Genomic DNA, 18,216 nt, shown 5'->3' with positions numbered 1-18,216 from the left:
TAATGGGAGTGACTCAGACAATCAAAAGGCAGGAAATGGTGATCAAGGAAAATTGGCAAAATAAAAAGATATCAAGAAACCTGCTGAATGGACATGTAATTGGTAAATCAATTTTACTACACTTAAGTTTGAGATGTTCCAGTTTGGTACTGAGAAGAAGGAAGCCACAAGCTGTTTGTATTGTAACGGTCCAAATGATCAATGGCACAGAAACATAAATCACTGCAAATAGCAACACAGTTTACATACAACCTTTGGTTACTGAATTCCAATCGATTGAATTGAAAAGCAGTTCAGAACTGATGTTAAACTTGTATCAAACTTTGGTTGGGCCACATTGAGGAGCCATGCAGTCACTTCTGGTCTCAGCCAATAAGAAAGACATAGAGGCAATGCAGAAAGTGTGAAAGAAAGATCCACAATGATGATTTCAGAATTTTGAGGAGATCAGAGAAGGATGAACAGACCAGAAAAGAGAAGAGTGAAGGTAGGAGGCATGACTGAATCAAAGTCTTTAAGATTCTGAAAGGTTTTGTAAGGGTAGATGTAAATTTAAGAAAATGTTTTATCTCTCCACAATTGGCTCTGCTGGCATCTGTTTTAGAATAAAGTGCTGCCCCCTACCCTCATAATATTTGTCTATTGGCCTCACTCCAATAAGTGGTTAAAGAATAACAACCACAACAAGTTTTCATCAAAAGAGGCACATGTTTGAGTAACAAGAAGCATTTATTACGTACTCATTAAGATACAGATTAGATGAAGTTTTGACAGGTTAACAATCTGACAATGAGAGGAGATTTGATTATCTCCGAAGAGATACCAAGCTCATCTCAGTTATGTGGCTGTTAACAGCGAAGGTCAGACAAACAGGGGACACAACACACTGACAACTAGAATTTACCAGCTCCTCCCATATATAGAAACAGTCATATATCCTGTTGAATGGAGCTCTGTGAAGGTTAACCCTTCAGGCTAATTGCCTTAAACAACGTCTCCTTCTGGGAGACCAAACATAGGGCCATGAATAGAAAACAGCCATCTGTAAAACCATTTAAGAATTCTGAAAGAGATACTTTTCCTGAGGAGTGGTTCAAGTGTAGAACCTTCTCCCATTTGGAGTAGATCAGACAAATTGCACAGTTGCATCTTAGGGAAAGCTTGATCAGTGCATGGGGAAGAAAATACTGGAAAGATGTATTGAAAGATTTTGAGCAAGTGGTGTGAGAGGAGGCTTGGTGGAGCATAACTGCTGACTCATTGGAAGAACTTGTTTCAGTGCTGTAGAATCAACACAAGTTTCTATATTCTGTTTTATGTCTGCCTTTTCAAGTACAATGGCTCCATGATGGTATCTGTACTGCCATGTTGTGTAATGCAGGACTGCTGATTTGAGATTCTTGCAAAGAGAACAAAGGTGTGCCTTTATTTAAAAGGAATGTCAATGGAACACAGGAGTTATAGACCATTGACCATCAGTGTACTAGCCTTTATTCTGAATTTACTCCTTATTCCCTGCTTCCTCATCTCTGGCCTCCATTATGGCAAATTCCAGGCTGTCCCTCTCAGCAGTGTAATGATGAGTATTCATGGCATTTTCCTGGGACAAAATTGCCTGTTAATAAAAGCAAAATAGTTAGGGCTTTGACATCCAATGACATTTTTTAACCACTGTTTTATCCATTCAACATAAACTGTTCATATGTCAATATCAGACATCCAGGACTGCATTCTGCGCATTCACTGCTTCTCGAAAGAAGAGAACTCATATTTATCAAGTGCCCTTTATGACCCTAAAATTTTTCTAGACCACTCACAGTCAATTAAGCATTTTTGAAGTGGAGTCACGATTCCAGGATAGGTAATATGACCATTTGCTCACAAACAGCAATGTGATAATGACCTATTGGTCTGCGATTTGGATTGAGGGATAAATATTTTACAAGGACACTGGAGATAACTCCCCTGCTCACCTTCAGATACGACCAGGAGATATTTTATGTTTATCTGTGGGAGGACAGCCTTCATCTCACAAGTCATCCCAAAAAGCCCAAAAGACTCTAAAGCACAGGAAGATGGGACCAACTAAGCATAATCTGAGCCTCGGCCATCAGTAGTATCCATTTATCAGAGATGTGTTATGAATTTTGGTTTGTTTGAAACTCCTTTCTTTCTTTCCAATGGTGTGAGGATATATTTGAGGCCTAAATATTAATGGACTGGAAAATCACACACTGGGTTTTATCCATTTAGCGTTAAGCCAGACAAGCATAGAGATAACTCAACCCTCTGTTCTTGGAAAAATGCCCCTCAATATGCCTGGAATGAAAACCATTCACTGGTTTCCATAAGACCATAGACCATAAGATATTAGAGTGTATTTAGGCCTTTTAGCTCATTGAGTGTGCTCTGCCATTCGATCATGGCTGATATGTTTCTCAACCCCATTCTCATGGCTTCTCCCCATAACCCTTTATCCCCTTACTAACCAAGAACCTATTTATCTCTGTCTTAAATACACTCAATGACTTGGGCTCCACAGCCCTCTGCAGCAATGAGTTTCACAGATTAAACACCCTTTGACTGAAGAAATTCAACTTCCTCTCAGTTCTAAAGGGTCATCCGTTCACTCTGAGGCTGTTCCCTTGGGTCTTAGTCTCTTCTGCTAGCGGATCTTCTTCATATCCACTCTCTGTCAGTATCCTGTAAATTTCAATCAGATCCCCCCGAACATTCTAAACTCCATCAAGTACAGACTCAGAGTTCTCAACTGCTCCTCATTTGAGAAGCCCTTCATCCCCAGAATCATTCTTGTAAATCCCCTCTGGACCCATCCAACACCAACACATTCTTCCTTGGATATGGGGCCCAAAATGCCTCACAGTATTCCAAATGTGGTCCAACCACAGCCTTAGATCGCCTCAGCAGTACATTTCTGCTCTGTATTCTGGACCTCTTGAAATTAATGCTATCATTGCATTTGCTTTCTGAACTGCCAACTGAACCTGCATGTTCACCTTAAGAGAATCCTGAACTGGGACTCCCAAGACCCTCTGTGCTTCAGATTTCCGAAGTCTTTCCCAGTTTAGAAAATGGTCTTAAACTCTATTCTTCCTACCTCACACTTGCCCACAAGATATCCCATCTGCCACTTCTTTGCCCACTCTCCCAGCCTGTCCAAGCCCTTCTGCAGCACCCCCCCCGACTTTCTGAACTCTCCCTAGCCCTCCATCTGTCTTTGTGTCATCTGCAAACTTAGCAACAATGCCCTCAGCTCCTTCATCCAGATCATTTGTGTATAACGTGAATAGTTGTTGTCCCAACCCTGATCCCTGGGGAACTCCACTAGTCACTGGCTGCCATCCTGAAAAAGACCCTTTGATTTTTATTCTCTGCCTTCTGCCAGTCACCTAATTCTCTATCCATGCCAGTACCTTGCCTTTAACACTATCGGCTCTGATCTTATTTAGCAGCTTCCTTTATGGCACCTTGTCAAAGGTCAAATAGATCACATCTATTGGCTCTCCTTTATCATACTTGATTGTTACTTCCTTGAAGGATTCTCACAGATTGTCAGGCATAACCTACCCTTGACGAATCCATGCCGACTCAGTCCTATTTTACCATGCACTTTCAAGTCCTCCACAGTCTCGTCCTTAATAATGGACTCTAAAATCTTACCAATGACTAGCAAATTGGCCAGTGAAGTGAGAGCAGAATTCTGAATGGCTTTGAAGCTCACTTGTGTTTTGCTCATCATTCATTCATTTGCTCTTCACTCACTTCCCCATTCATTCACCTCCATCCTTAATATCTCATTTGCTCCCACTCACCCATTGGTTGCTGTCAAACTCACTCACTTCACTGACAGTTCCTTCTTTCCTCTCTTGCTGTCACCAGCCTTGGGTGATGGCTTTAAACACCACCTGAGGCATAGGGGTATATTTCAAGGCTGACATGTCCCCTTTTGGCTGAGACATTAAACCGAGGCTCTGCCTACTTTCTCTGATGCATGTGCAAGATACCACCACATTATTTTTAAGAACAACAGCAGAGTTAGCCCCAGCATCCTGCCGACTCGTTATTCAATAGCTATCACCATGGAAACAGGTTATCTGGCTGTGATCACAAAGCTGTTTGTGGGAGCTGATCTGGAATTAAGAACCTAATAATCATGGAACCATTGTCAATTGTCAGAAAATCCCATCTGGTTTCCGAATGTCCTTTCGGGAAGGAAATTGCTGTCCTTACCCAGTCTGGCCCACATGAGAATCCAGATCCAAAGCAATGTGATTGACTCACAACTGCCTTCTGGACATTTAGAGATGGGCAATAAATGAATGAATGAATAAAAGCTTGCTGTGTACAAATTAGCTGCTGTATGTCACAATAATGACTACAATTCAAAAGTGCTTGATTGGCTGTAATGTAGTGGCGATGAAAGCCGTTGTAAAAATACATGTTCTTTTTCCAAACATTACTCATCCCTTTCCATTTTTCCTTCCTTCCTATTTACTTCTTTTCCATTCCTTCCTTCATTCCTTTCAGTCCTTCCTGTCCATTCTTCCTCCTTTCCATCCTTCCCTTCCCTTCCTTCCTTCCCATCCTTCCCTTCCCTTCCTTCCTTCCCATCCTTTCATTCTCCACACCCCTACTTGAAGGAAATTGTCTTTATAAAATAACCACTCTTACCACTTTCTCTTCTTTGCTGGGAGGATTTTTCAGGAAGACACAAAGTGGAGCATAGCATATGTTAATGACTCCAATGGTGACCATGAGCCAATGGAATCCAATTGCTTTGACAATAGCTCCTCCAATTGAGGGCCCTGGATGGTAAGCACAAAATTATTCATCCTTTATGTGAAACATGCATGTTATACTTGAGACTTCCTTTGAAAAAGTTCTGAGTCCACACCTTAAGTGAGAACTTTATTTCAGTAAACAGACTCCATAAACATCACACCCACAGATTATTAGTTCCCATATTTATACAAACAATTCTTATCTAATTAATCCTGAACAAACGTATCCATGACCCATTCACTTGATCCCTGAGGCCCCATGCATCCCTTTAGACTTTATTAGATGACAATAATGCACTGTTTTCACACTTAATTACCTGTCTGCCAGGAACCGAAGTGGTTAAATTTTGTTCGAAAAAAAATTGAATTAAACTGTGTATGTTCCTTACATATTTGGATTTCTAAAAAACCTTACAACAATAGCTCACAGGGAAGATTGTTAGTTAAACTTAAATCTATCCAGAATATACTGTGGCACGATGTGAAAAAATTGATGAGAAAACAAAATTAAGAATGAGTGAGAGGTGTGATGCCAACCTTGAGTTGAAGAGAAGCACTGAATGGAATATTAGTGGAGTTGGTATTTTGACCATGGTGTTTTGACATGATTAATTAATATGGAAATTAATTGAAAGCTCTACAGTGAGTTTAGGATGCAGATAAGTGGTCCCTTCAGCTTCTTGCAGTGTTGGCAGGCAAACAGTTGTTAATCCTGAATATGGAAAGTATGGGTCATTTAGCATGCATGAAAGCATCAACAAGGTCATGAGTTGTCCCCTTGTTGGTCTTTCTTCAATAACACCTGAAAAACAGAGGATGGACAGAGGAGTCTCAGTTACCAATTGAAATGTCATTCAGCAAGAGGCGGTGCCCGTATGGAAAAAAGCAGGAAACTTAGAAATAAAAGAAATATAATCATTGGATAAAATTGAGAAGCTGCAGAAGTGAAGGTTGTTATGCTGAGAGGAACTGCATTAATTTGCAGCAATTCAGACCACTGGGGTGGGAAAACGAACAGCCCACCTCAGCTCTATCATTAGACACTTTCAGAGAGACTGAGAGACTTATATTTAAGCAAAAATACATCAAAGAAGACAATTGTATTGACTCACCGATTGCAAATCCCACACAAAGTGCCACATCAGCAATGGCAAATATACTTCCGTACACAGATACATGACGAATGTCCACCAGGTAACCCATAATGGGAATCATCGAGGAATCGGTCATTCCTGGTCATATCAAAAGATGTACTCAGAATTCAGGCTGCAACATACGCAATAATAATTTCTAAATCTAGGATCAGATTGGAAGCTGTGTCCTGTCCATCACTGATACACACAGTGTGTAGGGTGTGGGATTGTGTCTCCCGATCTTTCCACTGAACAGCTTTGGGTAACCTCCACTTGTGATCTAGGAAATCAGACTTTTCTTCAGGTCTGCCTTGGTGGAAGGAATTGGACACAGCTCTGTGCACTTCTGATCTCCATTTCAGCTTAACATGTGAAACCCATGGGACCAAGGTTCATCTTGAATCAATTTAATGAGCACCTGACATTAAAATGGATGGCTGTTAAACTTTTGGACTTTGGGGGTATTAGAATTCTGGAAATAAATTTGTCCCTCCCTTTTCAGCATGGTGGTCTCCAGCTGAAACTGGAGCAGGCAATTTCATCACCGGAGTTTCCAGAAAGAATCATTTTAAAGCCTGACCAGTGTTGGATTGTACATTCACCTGGACTGTGTCAGCTAGCTCAGTATCACAAATATTGGCAACCAATTCAGTTCCCACCTTCGGATTCGGAGACTAAGCTAGCCCCTGAATATATGCTCTGATGACTTCTCCAAATTTGAGATTCCAACTCAAGTTAAAGTGTCCCAGAAAGCTTCCTCAGTGATTGGGATGAAAAATGCTCTTGGATTCTCATTTTGGCTGCAGTTCCATTATTGGGACTGCTCTGACTGCTTCTCAGTAAAGCCAAAAACATCCTCAGGAACATCACAGTAACTGCTATGTCAACAAAAGTAACCTTATGGTCATCTTAATCTCGACTGTCCATGTTTTGGTTCACACTGCATTCCATTCACCTTCAGTCCTTTGCTTGTGAGCCACTTCAACTCCCTGTCAAGCCAGATCTTGAATTTCAAAATGCTCACTGTTTTCAAATTGTTCCCAAGGCTCATCACTCCCTATCTGCATAAAACATTTCAGCTCCACAGCGTCTGAGATATCCAAACTCTTCTAATTCTGGCCTCTTGTGAACCACAAATTCTAATTGCTGAACATATCATACTTACAGTATTTTTTGTCTTTATTTCAGACTTCCAACACCTGCAGGATTTGCTTTCACTTCAGTTGCTTCATCATTGGTGGTTGCACTTTCACTGATAAAGTCTGAAATTCCCTCCCTGCACCCCTTACCCTAATTTTTCTGCCTTTAACACACTTGACAAAACCTACCTGTTCTATCAAGTTTTTGGTCTTCATGCCCCTTCATGTGGCTCAGTCTCACCTTGTGCTTTATCATTTCCTTCTGTTGTGCTTCTGGGTGTTTTTTTGACCATGTGAAAGGTTGTGTATAAATCCAGGGTTAAACTGGTGTCCTCTTAAATTTCTGACAATCTGTCAGAGGTTTCAGAATAAGAGGAGTGTGCTGTCATACGGTGCACAATAATACATTGTTTCAATGTCTTTTTTAGGCCATAAGATCAAGATTGTTTTAAATGCATTCATGGGCTGTGGGTGTCACTGGCTGAGCCAGCGTTTACTGCCCATCACTAGTTGCCCTTGATCTGCTGTAAATGAAACAACTGGACTTGCTGAAAGGGAAGTTTATGGAGATGAACGTGATGGTAAATTTTGGACTGCTTAAATTTTTTTTTACATACAATATACACAGGATATAAAAATTAAAACAAATATTCCATGCTAAAGTTGCTTTTCTTGAGCCTCCTCTCACCTTTCCTCATCGAACACAATGAGGTTAGATAGTATTCTCTTCTCTTCCCTAGCACTTGTGGTGATCAACCTTCCTGAACTACATCTCAGCCTCTCCCTGAGAGATCAAGTTCCACATTCTCACCACTGCTGCTGAAGAGGTTCCCTCAGAATTTCCTGTTTGATTTTTTTTCCTGGTGATAATCTTTTCTTTATGGCCTCTGCTGCTCTTCTGAACAAATCTAAACCTTTCTTAATATTAAATGATTGATTTGGCTATTGGAAAATCAGAGCATAGGAATTATCAGCCCATCAAGCCATTCAACATGATCATGGTTGATCTTATCCCGGTCTGAACTCCACTCTCCTGCCTCCTCCCCATTGCTCTTTATCCTGCTTTTAATCAGAAACATAACTATTTCTTTCTTGAGTCTTTTGATTGATTCTGCTTCCACCACACTCTGTGGCTGTGAGTTCCACAGATTCACAACCCTCTGAAAGAAGTAATTTCTCCTCATCTCTATATCTATGCCCCCTTGTTCAAGACTGTCCCAGAAGGGGGAACATGTGTTCAAGGTCCACCTTATTGATCCCTTTTAGCATTTTGTATACTTCAGTCAATTCCCCATTCTGAAATCCAGCGAGTACAAGCCCAGATTATTCAACAGCTCCTCATACAACAACCCTTTCATCCCTTGAACCAACTTTGTGAACCTCCTCTGAACTGCTTTTCAGTCCCACCACATCTTTCCTCAAGTAAGGAGACCAGAAATGGACACAATATTCTAGATGTGCTCTCACCAACAACTTACACAATTGTAACAACACTTCTTTATTTTTATAATCCAGTCCTTTTGCAATAAATACCAGGATTCCATTTGCCTTTCTTATTGTATGCTACATTTGCACACTCATTTCTGCGAATCATACACAAAGGCACCCAGATCCCTCTGCAATGATGCACTTTGAATCTGCTTCCCTTTTAAATAATAATTTTCCCTTTTATTTTTCTGGCCAAAATGGATGGCCTCACACTCGTCCACATTCAACTCGATCTGCCAGATTCTGGCCCAATCTCCTCACCTTTCAATATCCATCTATAAGCTCTCTATCTTCTCATCGCTGCCTGCATTCCCATCTATTTTAGGATCATCATGAACTTTGCTATGTTACACTCTGTCTCTGCTTACAGATCATTTGTATAGATTGTAAATAGTTGAGGTCCAAGAACTGAAACCTGCGACACCCCACTAGTTTACAGTTCACCATCCATTGAAGGACCCATTTATCCCAATGCTTTATTTTCTATCAGTTAGCCAATCCTGTATCCAAGCCAGCCTTAAACCCTGGGATCTAACCTTCTGGATCAGTCTTTTATGTGGCACCTTGACAAATATCTTCTGGAAGTCTAGATATAATACATCCAATGGATCCCCATTATCTACCTTGCTGGTTATATCCTCTGAGAACTTCAGCAAGCTTGTCAAGTACAAATTGCCTTTCATGAAACACGGGCTGACACTGATGAATTGAGTTTTGTTTTGCCAAGTGTTCAGTTATCTCCTCCCTTATGATTCCCCACTATAGAAGTCAAACTAACTGGCCTATAGTTTCCCAAGTTTTTGTCTATCTCCTTTTTTGAGTAAGAGCGTCACATTAGTATGTTTCCAATCCACTGGTACCTTTTCAGAATCCAGGGAATTTTGGAAAATCATAACTAATGCATCCACTGTCTCTGCTGTCACCTCCTTTAAAACCCTAGGGTGCAGGCCATCAGGCCCCAGGGCTTTATTTACGGTTAATCTCAACAGTTTACTTAATACTTTCTCCCTAGTTATAGTAACTTCACCAAGTTCCTCTGTCATAACTGCAGCTTTTGGGAAGAAATTATTATCTTCCAAAACAGAGACAAAATATTGGTTTAGTGCCTCTGCCATTTCTGACTTTCCCATTATTCACTTGCCATTTTCATCCACTAAAGGGCCAACATTTACTTTCACTATTTTCTTCCTTTTTATATACTTATAGAAACTTTTGGTATCAGTACCTATGTTTCCTGTGAGTATCATTTTGTCATTCATCTTAGTTCTTTTGATTTTGTTTATTGCAACCCTTTGCTGACAGTTAAAGTTCTCCCAATCCTCCAGGCTGCCACTAACTCTTGCAGTATGATTGGCCCTAGTTTTTGCCTTTCTATTATCCTTGAGTTCCTTGTTAAACCATGGATGATTTTTCACCTTTTTAGCTCTCTGCCCTTCCTTTTTAGGAGAAAAGGGAACTATCTGTTCATCCTTTACTTGGCACTTCTAAGATTTGAAATGTGAGAGACATAATTTTTTATGAAGTGCTAACTAGCTAGCTGCTAGTAAGATGATAGATGATTAAAGGGTAACTGGCCCTGCCTACTGTCTGATTCTGGCTTGAGATGTCTTCACATTGGTCTGCTACTAACCCAGTGAAAAACCTACTCCACATCCGGGAACAATGAGCACAAAAATGTTGGTTGCCAGAGGAACCTAAAACACAAATGGTATTAGGTTAGGAACAAGAAAAACACACACTCAACAGAAATAAAAATGGCACAAATGTCAAGTGAAAAGAGCTTAAAATCAAACCAAACTTCTTACAGAGATTATACTTATCCCCAAAAGCACCATTCCAATCAGAGCGCACAGCCACCTGCAGATACACAGAGAGGAAGCATTTTTAAAAAGGTTTGCACTGATGCGAATTGTTGTGGGAGCATATTCCAGTCACTGAAGTCTTGTTGTTCCAGATTTCTTTGAAGTATAACAGTGTGATTGTTTTGAGTTGAATAAGACCCTGAAATGAAGTTTGCACCTTTTCACCTTTTCACCTTTTCAATCACTGCAGCTTTACTGAAATGAAATAACTGCGGAATTGTGTGTTTGGAAGATCTTATTTAGCTGTTGCCTTTTCCTTATCTTTCATCAAGACCCATTCATCCATCATCCTCGTGTCTGCCGATTTTTATTAGTTTCTGCCCTTCCCCGCCTCAAACTTCATTTTAAAATTCTCATGCCCTTGTTTAAAACCTTCCATGACTTATAGAATTAGAAAAAGAATTAGGTTTATTGTCGCAGTGAAAAGTTTGCAAAGTTGCCAGTTATGGTGCCATCTTAGGTACAAAGGTACCAAGAACAGATTCTTCAGAATAAATTAGAAAAATAAACAAATAAAAAGTCCACCATTACAGATTTTCACGCCATCTTAGGTATAAAAAGTATCTGGGTACCTGTAGTGATTGGAACCTGGTGGAGTTTGTTGACTACGAGATCTTTGATTGGGATTGTTAACTTGAGCCAATCAGGAGGCCCTGGCTGACCAATATTAGCAGGGGATTCAGAATCTCCTCAGTTCAGGGGACTGACTCCGAGCCAGTGTACTGTGCATAAGTAAATAAAGGGTGATTTGGTGATGCAATATCAGCCTCTGTGCAGTTTTGTCAGAACAAAATCTTAGGAATAAGTTAGAAGAATAAAGAAATAAAAAGTTCACATTTACAGTCTATCCAAGTAGGGAAGATGGAGCAGACAAGTCCATGTCAGGCCTCCAGTTATGCTGGGCCTTGCTCGAGTTCATGCTGAGCCTCATCTGCAGCCTGCTTTGGATTCAACTCAAGGCCGGGAGTCCGCACTGGCTTCATCTGGAGGCTCAGAAGGCCAGGAGTCCATGCTGGCTTCACCTCAAGGCTCAGAAGGCCGGGAGTCCGTACTGGCTTCACCTCAAGGCTCAGAAGGCCGGGAGTCCATGTTGGCTTCACCTCGAGGCTCAGAAGGCCAGGAGTCCATGCTGGCTTCACCTCGAGGCTCAGAAGGCCGGGAGTCCGCATTGGCTTCACCTCGAGGCTCAGTAGGCCGGGAGTCCATGCTGGCTTCACCTCAAGACTCAGTAGGCCGGGAGTCCGCACTGGCTTCACCTCAAGGCTCAGAAGGCCGGGAGTCCGCACTGGCTTCACCTCGAGGCTCAGAAGGGCGGGAGTCCACGCTGGCTTCACCTCGAGGCTCAGAAGGCCGGGAGTCCACGCTGGCTTCACCTCGAGGCTCAGAAGGCCAGGAGTCCACACTGGCTTCACCTCGAGGATGGGAGTTGGCGCCACTTCATTTGAGACTGTGACTCCACGCTGAAGTCCTGAGTGTGCACTGAGGCCGGGAGTCCACACCAGCGTCACCTTGGCCATTGGTGATGCTGCCCGTGGAAAGGAGGTAAGAAGAAAGAAGAAAAAGAAACATGTAAAGAGGAAAAAGAAGAAGAAATGGGCAGAGTTGACGAGCTCTGGCTCAGAAGTCCTGCTCCGACACCATCTTGGATCAATTGAATGAAAATACAACTATAAATGAGAAGTTACTATCCCTTGTTCTTTATTATGAAGCGTCTCAATTTTCTTTCATCTGAACTCTGCCTGCACTATTCATTTAAACCCAAATTATTTGATTTGCCAGGATACTGGCAAATGAAGTTAATACAGTACTACTTCCATACTCGAGAGAAGCAAATGTAAAACTTACCAAACTACCAACCAATCACTCTCTGCTTACCTCTTAATACCTTGAGATGTCAGCTCTCAGATCTTGCTGCTTGCCTTGTCTTGCGTACAAGAACAAAACAGAATTGCCAAGAACTCAGTTGAAGCTGTACTCTGTTGAGTAACCTCTATCTGTTTAATAGATATAGCTTCACAATTTGCACAAGGACGTTTATAGAAAGATACACTAATACACCCAGATCTCTTTCTTTCACCTATCTTTAATTCTGTTCCTTCTGGGTGGAAATATACTTAGCATTTGATCTACCCAATGAGAAACACCACACATCCAGAAGTTAAACATCATTTGTCAAAGATTAGTCCATTTATCCAATAAGATCTGCTTGCCGTGATTGAGCTCCGCTATAGTTCCAACTCTCACATACATTTTGGTGTCATTCACAACGTGTGGTTTATCCTCCAAGTATTCCAGATTATTGATAAATTTAGTAAACAGTAAAGTCCTTTAAATGAGAAACAGCACTGGTGACTGGTCTTCAAGCAGATCCAAATCTACTGGCTGCAATTTTCAGCCAATTCTCAATCCATTGGAGGAGTTTGCCATCAATTACACATGGCTCTGCTTATCAATAAGCACTTTGAGAAGTTCTACCAAAGTTGCGTCATGTGAGATATCTATTTTAAACTTGTTCCTTCAGCTTTTGGTCACAATTCCTAATTTCTGTCTGAGCTCTGCGCCCCATTTTCTGTGTTAATTTCATTTAAGGTGTTGAAAACTGCATGTTATTATTGCCGCTCTGCCATTTATTGCCCAGGTCAAACAACTGAGCGGGTTTCTGGAACACGTCAGATGACACTTGAGCATAATCTACATTGGTGTATGGCTGAAGGCAGATCAGTAAGTAGGCAAGCCTCCCATTAACACCAATAGAAGACCGTTGGATTTCTGCAACAGTTTCACTTTTACTGCTAACACATTTTTATTTCCAGTTTTAAAAACTGAATTTGAAGAACACCATGGGATTTGAACTCTCTTCTCTGGATAATGAGACCTAGTCTCTGAAGTATCAGCAAAGTAACATAACCAATACACTCCAATACCTTCAGTTTATACAGTTACACAGCCGTAATATCTGTTAGAAGGGCTTTTTTCAAATGAAATAATGTGAGGGTTACAGGTGCTATCATAATGTGACCATTGTGGTTGTGTTGTGCATAGCTCACAATAAACTTATCGTAATTCTTCAGTGGCATAGCACACTCTGGCTGATCATTGCTGCAGTGATGGAATGGAAGTGCAGATAACAGGAGAGTTAACTATTAAGTACACAGCTTTCAGGACACTGATTTTTTTCAGGTATCAGATTTTTACCTGCACCATTGCTGGCAGTTTTCTGTCATGTAGGATGAGGGTTTCTGTTGTACCATCAACAGATAAATGTATAGTAATAATTGACTTTGATTGCTGAATAACACTGTAGTAGTAGAACAAACTCACTCAAACCAGATTAGTACCAACAGCTGACCCAATGTAGATTCACTTTGTTGTAAACTGTAATTAGCTGGACCGTTCAGGAATATTTGAAGATGCTCTGCATTAAAATTTCAACCTAACTCAGCCTGTTCAACCGAAAAGGCTGTTCGGTTCATTCCCACACTTTGCCGGATGGCGGGGATGAGGGAAAACAGTGACTGGGGATAAGTACAATGGAATTCAGTATCTCTGGCTCTGAGCAGGCAAAACAAATAAACCAGGGTTCCTGTGCTGGATCAGAGATCACCTGTTGGAAAGTGCCGATGAGTCCAGGGTGGAATTGCCTGTGATTCTAGCACTCACTTTCAGGCTATTTGGGTCAGTGACGGAGTGTAATTCAGCACAAGTCATCACCTTCAGAACAAAATTGTGGGGAGGGTTTCGGAGTTGAGCATTTGGTTTTGGAGCATAGTCCAGCAGCTACAGTTCAGAATTAGAAAGAAAGAACTTGAATTTATTGCATGCATTAGACCATCTCAGAATGTTCCAATGCTCCCCACAACTTATTCAATATTTCTGAAGTGTTGTTCCTGTTGTAGGAAGTCTATAGTGTGAATGTCATCTCAAAGGATATTATTATTTCTGAAATATCAGACTGTAAAAGAATGACTGAATTTTGTGTCTGGGGCATTTGATGTATAGATCCCAAATTGCTCCTACCTGCCCATTTTGTTAGCAAGAACACCAAAGAGATTTGTGCCCATCAAGTAGCTGATAGCAGATGGCAGGAAAGCCAAACCTGCCGGAAGAGAACAAAATCCAGGTCAGGAAAAGGATGAGCTAGGTGACTCTGCCTCAGTCTTTCATATCCACAGAAACAATGGTTTTAACTTGATTTTTGTGTCAACATACCCAAATGCAGTTTGGGAGAACACATGATCTTCATCATCCAAATTGGTAGGGCCTGCTCCAGCATTGCGATGGCCATATTTGAGAAGCACAGGCTTCCTTGAAATAAATAACAAGCCCGACTTCCAGTCAATACATACATATATCCGAAGGGGTTACAAGCAGGAGTAGAAAATTTGGACCATGAGCCTGCTGCACCAGTGAATAAGATCTTGTTGTAATATCAACTCCATATTCCTACCCTTGATTACATTTCACTGTCTTGCCAACCAAGAATTTATCCATGTCTGCCTTAAAGATATTCCAACAGTCTGCTTTCACTACTTTTTGGGGAAGAGAGTTCCAAAGATTCAGAACCCTCTGTGAGAAGAAGTGTTTAAAATTTGCATTTGACAACTCAATGTTGAAAATCTGAGCAAATGAAAAACTTGTCCACGCCACTTCAGATGAGAAAGAAGCCAAATAGCTCCTTTCGTGAAGAGTTTCCTTCATCTGTGCACGCAATCTCAAGTGCAGATGATTCAATCCTTCTTTGTCTCACCACTGCGCTTGGATAAATTTTATGTGCATGCAGTTCCATGCATCCAGAGGATAAGTGAATTTATAACAAAAGGACTGTGTTCAGAACATTAGAGAAGGTTCACCAGTTGACCATTAAATGTACCAGGCGACCATTCTCTTGCTCTTGTTTTCTATGTTTCAAAGACACTTAATGTGTCAAGGGGTCTGGGGAGAGAGCAGTAGTATGGCATTGAGAGAGAGGACCAGCCCTGATCGTACTGGATAGTGAAACAGGCTCCATGGACCAAAGGCCTACTCTTGCACCTTTTTTCTCGGTTTGTCCCTGTATTCTGGATTGGCGCCTCAGAATGACAAATTGCCAGCCACTCTTCAACCCAATGTTTGAAAACAAAAGTGATATTCTCTTGCAATGTTTTCCTTTTTAAAAATCATTCTCAGGGGTCACTGAAAAGGCCAGCTTTTGTTGCCTTGCCTATATCTGTTTGTCCTGGTAAGGTGCCAGTGGACCTTTTTCTCCTTGAACCACTGTGAGCAGTTTGATTAGACCCAGGAGGGCCATTTAAGAGGGAAGGTGAAAATCATCAAGGATGGAAGATTTCCTTCCCTAAAGAGTATCCGTGAACCAGGAGACTTTTTCCAACAATCTGACAGCTATAGATTAGAGGAGGTGCTGTGTGTAGGTAATATCCTTGGATTGAAAATTTAGAAAACCAGGCTTACATTCTAGGGTCTTGAATTTAAGTACTGTAGTTGCAGCAATGAATTCAATAAAAATCTGGAACTTGAACAAAAAAGCAAGCCTAATGGCAATCATGTAACCAGCGTCAATTGTTGTAAAATGCCAACTCGTTTATTATTGTCCTTAGGAAGGAAATGAACCATTCTGCCTGGTTAAGCCCACATTTTACTCCAGACCCACACCAATGTGGTTGTCTCTTAACTATTGTCTACAATTTGGGATCACCAGTAAATGCTGGCCTGGCCAGCAATGTCCATATCTTGTGAGTGATAAATTAAGTAAAAATGATGGCAATTTGGCTTAGCACCCCCCTGAGTTATTAATCTGTGCCTCTGGATTACTAGTTTAGCAGCATAACTGTGACACAATCATAATTTTCACTTTGTGGATTCTAATTGTGTCACAATCTCTGAAATATCCCTGTCGAACACATTTGTAGAAGCACGTGCTTTGAGGCACATGTATGTGAAAGAATTGCCTTCTTGTCCACTTTCTAGATTAATATCCATACTTTATTGGCTCACAAACAAATCTGCAGAATGTCTCAGAAACCAGGCTTTCTGAAAACCATCCTAAATCAAAAGTCATGCAAAATTTTCTGGAAATAGTCTCACTATTATCTGGTATAATGCACAAAGAATGGACCTGCTTACCGGCAGCAATCAGTATGTAGGGATCTCTCAACAATGTTAACAGTGATGACCCTTTCTGACTCTGTAACAAGAGCAATAGAAATAGTTAGGCAAGCTACCGTCTCATCCAGGGTCATCTTGAATTCTGACAGAGGAGACCAAATGCTACTGTTGTAGATTGTTTATATTAAAACATAAACTCCATTGTAATATTTGGGGATGAAGACATGTCCACAGAATGACCAGAAGGATTACATGTTAAAATTGTAATTATATCTTTCAGATAAAGTGTAAATTCCTGATAGAATGCCAAAATAGGATTCGATGACTTCCTCAACTGAGTTTCAACTCTGTTACTCAAATACCTTTATAATTCAGCATGTTGGAGAATTAGTTCTGTAGCTACAGATGGAAAGAGTGAGATCAGTAAGCTTTGTTATAGATATTTAACGTTCATTTTCCGAATTGATAGATGTGATATTTGAGATTTATGTTGTCTCTCTGTCATTTCCATTCCTGTTCTTTCCCAGTACAATCCTGCCCGCTGGAATTTATTTTCAAATTCTTGATCTTTGCTACCTCTTTACACATCTTCAAAGACTTGCTAAAATTCCTTCGTCTTAACACTACTTTCCAACTCTTTTTCCCAAATTATTTTCCTTCTTTTCATTGCTTTGTGTCAATCACCTTTTCTTGCTTTGCTAACATGTCTAACAAATTCACTTCACATAATCCGCATAAACCCATCTGCTCTTTGATTTAGGCTGATCTACTGGTCTTGCAGTCTCAAATGATTAATTCTTATTCTGGTGTTACCATCTCTCCATAACGAGCCCCAGCCTGTCTCTGTAAGCTTCTTAAGCTGAAAAACACTCCACAACATCTGTGTTCCTGCAATTCTGGTCCATTATAAATCTGAATTTTCCTGTCCCCACTCCATTTGCAGCTCTAGGTTTAGGTCACACTGTGGAATTTCCTCCTTAAAACTCTCTCCCTGTCTTCAAGACAAGCTTTAAAACCAACCCCTTGGACCCACCTATCCTAATATTTCCTTGTGCAGGTTGGTGGCAAATTGTGTCGTATCTGTCCCTTGTGGTGGGGATAGTATCAGTTGTTTTAGGGTGCTGTATGGATGCAGCTTGTTGTTGTGAGGGACTCCATGGTGTTGAAAGTGTACTAACAGAGGAGAGAAAAAAAACTGGTTGCTTACCTCTGCAATAGCTTTTGTGGGATAAAGGATGAAGAGCTGGAGAGCTGGGTAAATAGGAACAGGAATTCAGCCAGTTCAATAATTAAAGCCAGTTAGCAGTCACGCTGTTTGTTAAAGCATGATATTTAAGAAAGTTATGAGTTAATTTAATGATTAATTATTTGTATTGGGCTGGTCTTCAATGATAGACATTCCCAGGTGCCATGTGGTGTCCTCCAGGTTACCTTTCTCTCAATTAATTTCCGAGGTTGTGAAATGCAGTCTGGAATGTGTCAACTTGCGTCTCATTCGGGGACATCAATTTTCTTTCAAAGTGACTTTCTCTTCATGTACTGTGCTATATTGTCTTTCTTCAAGCATGCAAATGCTACTATTCAAAGGTGACTGTACAACAGAAGGTCACTTAGGGTGGCACCTTGAAAGCCCATTCATTATTGGAAAACAAAGTGTTAGATTCTGTGGTTTCATTTTAAAAATCTCTCC

The 18,216-nt window shown here is 40.8% G+C and overlaps 1 protein-coding gene across 1 annotated transcript in view; it reads right to left on the bottom strand.

The window, feature by feature from the left end:
- Nucleotides 1-777: 777 nt before the first annotated feature.
- Nucleotides 778-18,216, bottom strand: part of LOC109938115 (chromaffin granule amine transporter-like) — a 30,219-nt gene continuing 12,780 nt past the window's right edge. The window contains exons 8-16 of the mRNA XM_048618755.1: nt 17,734-17,777; nt 16,545-16,605; nt 14,634-14,729; nt 14,442-14,520; nt 10,368-10,419; nt 10,193-10,256; nt 5,915-6,034; nt 4,693-4,826; nt 778-1,615 (exon numbers count right to left, since the gene is read on the bottom strand). Coding sequence (XP_048474712.1) covers nt 1,502-1,615; nt 4,693-4,826; nt 5,915-6,034; nt 10,193-10,256; nt 10,368-10,419; nt 14,442-14,520; nt 14,634-14,729; nt 16,545-16,605; nt 17,734-17,777 — 764 coding nt within the window. The 3' untranslated portion in view covers nt 778-1,501. The remainder of the gene's footprint in view (nt 1,616-4,692; nt 4,827-5,914; nt 6,035-10,192; nt 10,257-10,367; nt 10,420-14,441; nt 14,521-14,633; nt 14,730-16,544; nt 16,606-17,733; nt 17,778-18,216) is intronic.

Source organism: Rhincodon typus, chromosome 40, assembly GCF_021869965.1.
Source record: "Rhincodon typus isolate 14 chromosome 40, sRhiTyp1.1, whole genome shotgun sequence".
Classification (NCBI taxonomy): Eukaryota; Metazoa; Chordata; class Chondrichthyes; order Orectolobiformes; family Rhincodontidae; genus Rhincodon; species Rhincodon typus.
Note: the sequence above shows the minus strand (reverse complement) of the source record. Positions and strands in the feature narration are given on the sequence as shown.